General features: G+C 38.8%; 1 protein-coding gene across 1 annotated transcript; it reads left to right on the top strand.

Moving 5' to 3' along the window:
• The first annotated feature begins 590 nt into the window (after window positions 1–590).
• Window positions 591–1511, top strand: LOC132611543 (uncharacterized). The gene has a single exon (XM_060325964.1). The coding sequence runs from the start codon at window positions 591–593 to the stop codon at window positions 1509–1511; it is 921 nt and encodes a 306-aa protein (XP_060181947.1).
• Window positions 1512–6642: the final 5131 nt, after the last annotated feature.

The raw sequence follows: 6642 nt of genomic DNA, 5'->3' as shown, positions 1-6642 counted from the left end.
TATCACATTCATCTGACAAGCAAATATATGCGTAGGGACAATTTAATTTTTCACTCTGTTGGTGATAATAATCAACCTTCTTCCTCAACTACAAAGAAAGGGAAGATTGAGATTGATAATGAAGAAACTGGTTAGAAAAGTTGACATCGTTAATGTCAAAGACAACAACACTCTTATGTGTCTATTTGGGAAAGTTTCATTCAAAGACACGTGGAGTCATCACAAGGCTAATTTCATTTAATCAAGAACAGATCCTGAGCGTACAACTCAATGAAGAAAATAGAAGCTTCTCACATGTGCTCCTCACATGATTTGTAGATAAAATTAGCATATTCCATTTATGTTACAACTGTAAATACTAGTCAATAGAAATTAGGACACTTGTACATTTTCTATTCATCTCTACGTCTAGAATGCTTGTATAAATACACTATACGCAATCAATAAAAAAACACACAGAAAATTTTCTACAATTTCATTCCTTTATTGTTTATTATGGTATCAGAGCTCCTTTAAGGTCCTCAGTCTATTTACTGCTTCCTTACTCTTTTAATTTTTTTTCTGTTGTCATTTCTTTTCTCTAAGCAAAGATGCCTTCAAATGATGAAGTTTCTATCTCTGCTGCAAGATCTGCAAACTCTGATATGTCCAGCCCCTATTACCTTCACCCATCTGATTCACCAGGTATGACCTTGGTGAATTCTTCTTTTGATGGAAAAGGATTTGGGGGTTGGAGAAGGTCAATTTTGATTGCTTTGTCAGCTAAAAACAAATTGGGTTTTATTAATGGGGTCATCAAATCCCCTTCTGATACTTCTGCTGATTTCAATCTTTGGAATAGAAGAAATGACATGGTCACCTCTTGGTTGTTGAATTCTTTGTCCAAAGAAATAGCATCCAGTGTCATTTATTCTAAATCAGCAGAGGAACTTTGGACTGCTTTAGAAGACAGATTTGGCCAACCTAATGGTGCCAAACTGTATCACCTACAAAAAGAATTGAATGACTTAGTACAAGGGTCTAATAATATAGCAGGATATTTCACAAAAATCAAATGTTTATGGGATGAACTTGATGCTTTGACCATTTCTGTTCAATGTTCATGCACTTGTACCTGCAGAGGAAAGGAAAAGGTGATAAAATCATTTCAAGATGAAAGGCTTATTCAATTTCTTATGGGACTAAATGATGCTTATACCGGAGTAAAGAGTAATATACTCATGATGTCTCCCTTGCCTAATGTTAATGTTGCCTACTCTTTACTCGTACAGGATGAAAAACAAAGAGAGGTTTATGTAAGCTCTCAATTTCCGGTAGAAACCTCTTCATTCTTAGCAGCAAAACAGGTTGTTCATGCTCAACAATCTTTCTTAACAGCAAATCATGCAGTTCCTCCTCAACAGCCCCAACAGAAGTATTATTCTTCTGATTATAAAGGAAAGAAAAACAACCTGATTGTGCTTATTATAAGAAGGTTGGTCACTCTGTGGATCAGTGTTACAAAATCATAGGTTTTCCTCCAGACCTTAAATTCACCAAATCAAGGAAGTACCAAGGAGGAGGGAGATCTAACATGGTTTTAGGAACTGAGGGTACTGGGAACCAATTTGCAGGTTCTAATGTAGGGTCTAATTCAGGAAATCAGCTCACTAATGAGCAATACTCTCAGGTGGTTCAGCTACTGCAACAGGCTAAGGTTGAGAATTCAAGTGCCTCTAATTCAGATGCTATTGTTAATGCCACAAACTGTGCTGGTAAAGTCTTTAATAATTCTGTTTCCTGTACCATTTACGTTGAATCTAGTTCCTGGATCCTTGATACAGGAGCCACTGAACATAGGTGCTACAATTCTACACTCTTTGTTTCTGTTAAACCATTGCCCATCCCTAGATTTGTCACCCTACCTAATTCCTATAAAGTAAGAGTAACACATGCAGGGAGCATTCAACTTTCTCCTAAACTAATTATTCATGATGTTCTTTATGTTTCATCCTTTAAGGTCAATCTTCTTTCAGTACATAAAATATGTACACAACTGAACTGTGCCTTAACTTTCACCTCACATGGTTGTGTGTTTTTTTTTATTAAGCACCGGGTGTCCGAGGCTCTTTGAGCCCCGACTAATCCCGGATTTTGGAACTGCTAATGGAGGACTCTATCTCCTGCCATTTCATTTTGCACCAACTTCTCGGCCTTCCAGTCTTTCCAAGAATAAAGTTTCTATGCTTACTGCACCAGCTCTTCAATCTACCAACCTTTCCAAGAACAATGATTCTATGCTTTCTATTCCTAGTACTGTTTTATCTAAATGTATTTCAATTCCTAGTTCAGTTTCTTTTTCTTCTAGTACTGTTTCAGATGTAAGACTTTGGCACCATAGATTGGGCCACCTATCAGTTTAATCAGTTCTATTTCTCCTATTTCTTCTGTTGCAAATCCTTGTGATATATGCCCTATGGCAAAACAAACTGGATCACCTTTTCCACTTAGTGAAAGCAAGAGTAAAGGTTCATTTGATTTAATCCACATTGACACATGGGGGCCCTATAATGGTTATAAGTATTTTCTCACCATTGTAGATGATTTTAGTAGAACTAATTGGACTTATTTACTAAGCAACAAGAGCAATGCCTTTCCAGTTCTTAAATTTTTTTTTTAGCCATGGTTGAAAGACAATTTGAAAAGAAGGTTAAAATCAATAGATCAGATAATGAATTAGAATTAGGTAGTAGTATTCTCACTTCAGAATTCTTCCATTCTCAAGGAATTATACATCACACTTCTTGCATTGCTACTCCTCAATAAAATGGTATTGTCGAAAGGAAACATAGACATCTTTTAGAAGTTTCAAGAGCCTTATTTCATCATTCTAAGGTTCCTATTCCATTTTGGGGGGAGTGTGTTTTAACTGCAACTTTTTTAATAAATAGGTTTCCTACCAGAATTCTTCAAGGTAAATCTCCATATGAAATGTTGTTTGATTCTATTCCTTCTTATCATTTTTTAAAAGTCTTTGGATGTTTGTGTTTTGCACCCACTTTGTCCAGTAACAGAACTAAGTTTGACCCAAGAGCTTCCCCCTGTGTCTTCTTAGGTTACCCTCCAGGTAAAAAGGGCTATAAACTTTTCAATATACACACTAAGAAGGTGTTCATCTCACGGGATGTTCAGTTCCACGAATCAGAATTTCCCTTTCACTCTCCAATTTCACCATCACCTATTTTTTCCTCTCCTCATAACACCATTACTGATCCTTTTTCTATTCCTAATATTCCTTCTTCTACATCAAGTCCCACCATTGTCCCACAGCCCCCTCCCTCACCTTCTTCCCCTATTCCACCTTCTCCTACCATCCCTCCTCCTTCTCCTGTTCCTCCCGTTCCTCCTACCCTCAGAAAATCAGACAGAATTTACAAACTTCCTACTCACTTATCTGATTATATATGCAATCATGTCTATTTTTCTAATGTCACTGATTCCTGTCTTACTAATCCAGTTCATCCTCCTACCTTTTCTTTTAATGCTTTATCCTCTTCAAATCAATTACTTCTTAACTCAATTTCTACTATTAGTGAACCTACTAGTTTTCACCAGGCTTCCTTACATCCTGGATGGCAGGAAGCAATGACTACTGAATTAGATGCACTGGTTACCAACCAACAACACAACAACAACAACAAACCCAGTATAATCCCACCATGTGGGGTCTGGGGAGGGTAGAGTGTACGCAGACCTAACCCCCACCTTGAAGGGTAGGGCGGTTGTTTCCGAAAGACCCTCGGCTCAAGAAGAGAATAAGAGAGGAGAAACAAGAGAGGAAAAACAAGACAAAAGGTTAGATAGGACCAAGCATATCGAAAACAATATGAAAGCAAGGAATAACAAATGCGAGAAAGTCATGGTAGAACAGCCCGGAAAGAAAGGAGCATTAACTACTATAGATAGCTAAGATAACCAAAGTACAACGGCCCAACAAATATAAGCAGCAATCAAATGCAGAAATCAAATTGCAATAAACAAATGAGCAAAGCTACAACTACTACAGTGAAAGGATTAGCCACCTAGCCTTCTATCCTAATCTGAGTCCTCCACAACCTCCTATCTAAGGTCATGTCCTCGGTGAGCTGAAACTGTGTCATATCCTGTCTAATCACCTCTCCCCAATACTTCTTCGGCCTCCCTTTGCCTCTCCTGAAATCGTCCATAGCCAAACTCTCGCATCTCCGCACTGGGGCATCTGTGTCTCTCCTCTTCACATGCCCAAACCATCTCAGCCTCGCTTCCCGCATCTTGTCGTCCACCGATGCCACTCCCACCTTGTATCGGATATCTTCATTCCTAATTCTATCCCTCCTAGTGTGCCCACACATCCACCGCAGCATTCACATTTCCGTGACTTTCATCTTCTGAACGTGAAATTTCTTGACTGGCCAACACTCCGCCCCGTACAATTTGGTTGGTTCCCGCACTGGTTACCAACCAAACTTGGGATATTGTTCAGTTGCCTAAAGGGAAAAAGGCCTTACCTTGTAAATGGGTTTACAAAGTAAAACACAAGTCTGATGGCACAATTGAAAGGCTCAAAGCTCGACTTGTTGTTAGAGGAGACATTCAAAGGGAAGGAATCGATTTTAATGAAACTTTTTCACCAGTTGTTAAAATGACTACTATCCGCTGCCTTATTACAGTTGCTACTAAGAGGGGTTGGGTTATTGAATGCCTTTTTACATGGCACATTGGATAAAGAAGTTTATATGAAACTTCCTCAAGGTATGCATTGTTCTACTACTGATCTTGTTTGCAGATTAAAAAAAATCATTATATGGCCTACGACAAGCATCGAGGTAGTGGTATGCTCGTCTTGCCTCTGCTTTAAAATTCAAAGGCTATTCTTCCTCTCTTCATGATTATTCTCTATTTTTTAAGAAGACAGGGTCATCTATTTCCATCGTTGTTGTCTATGTCGACGATATTCTAGTTACAGGAAATGACTCGACTGAAATTGCTTCACTCAAACAATTTCTTGACATGGAATTCAAAGTTAAGGATTTAGGTCACTTACACTATTTTTTGGGGCTTGAAATACTTCGTGAACCCTATGGTTTGATCATTTGCTAGAGGAAATTTGCTTTGGATTTGCTTTCCGAATTTGACCCTACTCATATGCCCTTAGTGAATTCTCCCCTCAACCCTTCGTCCAAACTTTCGGCTGGTACAGGAGATTTACTTGCTGATCCAACAGTGTATCGTCGTCTCACCGGGAAACTTAATTATTTGACTCACACCCGGCCGGATCTCTCTTTTGCAGTACAATTTCTTAGTCAATATATGCAAGAACCCACCATTCCTCATTATTATGATGCTCTTCATATTGTTCGCTATCTCAGGTCTGACCCAGGTCAAGGGATATTCATCTCTGCATCTCCTTCTCTTCAAATATTGGCATTTTGTGATGCCGATTGGGCCACTTTCCCTAATTCCCGACGATCAGTAAGTGTATTTTTCATTAGCATTGGGGGTTCTCCGGTATCTTGGAAATCGAAAAAGCAGGATTCTATTTCCCTCTCATCAACCGAAGCTGAATATCGTTCGATGAGAAGGGTTGTTGCAGAGCTAACTTGATTGAGCCGTCTATTGGAGGGTTTATCGGTGATTCCATCTCTTCCTATACCAGTGCACTCCGATAGCCAAGCGGCGATTCATATCGCTCGTAATCCGGTCTTTCACGAACGAACCAAACATGTGGAAATTGATTGCCACTTCGTTCTGCAACAATTTATCTCTGGTCTGATCTCTTTATCATTTGTACCGTCTTCATCTCAGATCGCGATTTGTTTACTAAACCGCTCTCTGGTCCTTCTCACTCTGCTATTCTCGGCAAGTTAAGAGTGGCTTCCTCTCCCTCCAACTTGAGGGGGTGCTGGTGATAATAATCGACCTTCTTCCTCAACTACAAAGAAAGGGAAGATTGAGATTGATAATGAAGAAACTGGTCAGAAAAGTTGACATCGTTAATGTCAAAGACAACAACACTCTTATGTGTCTATTTGGGAAAGTTTCATTCAAAGACACGTGGAGTCATCACAAGGCTAATTTTATTTAATCAAGAACAGATCCTGAGCGTACAACTCAGTGAAGAAAATAGAAGCTTCTCACATGTGCTCCTCACATGATTTGTAAATAAAATTAGCATATTCCATATGTTACAGCTGTAAATACTAGCCAATATAAATTAGGACACTTGTACATTTTCTATTCATCTCTACATCTAGAATGCTTGTATAAATACACTATACGCAATCAATGAAAAACACACAGAAAATTTTCTACAATTTCATTCCTTTATTGTTTATTACACTCTGTGACAACGAAACATCTTGTATGCCACTCAAGAATCAGATTCTCACTCAATATTCATGGAGTTTTCTCGTTAGTTCTCTTCTAGAACTCCCGACTTGCACTTGGCAAACTTTCTTCATATGATCACCACTATGGCAGAATTAGGTTCCTATGAGGAGCAAGCTGAGTTTTTCATTTTGAATAGCCAGAAAATGCCCAAGCTTCCGGAAGGTGAATCTGTTTGGTCACTCGCAAATGTGTCATTGTCAACAGATAGTGAGACAGGGCTGATGAGTTCTTCCA

This window comes from Lycium barbarum, chromosome 9 (assembly GCF_019175385.1).
Source record: "Lycium barbarum isolate Lr01 chromosome 9, ASM1917538v2, whole genome shotgun sequence".
Taxonomy (NCBI): Eukaryota; Viridiplantae; Streptophyta; class Magnoliopsida; order Solanales; family Solanaceae; genus Lycium; species Lycium barbarum.
This window is presented reverse-complemented; position numbering and strand designations above follow the sequence as displayed.

Bases quoted from the DNA above. Each gene is read 5' to 3' on its own strand.
- LOC132611543 (XM_060325964.1), top strand. From the start codon at position 591: ATGCCTTCAAATGATGAAGTTTCTATCTCTGCTGCAAGATCTGCAAAC.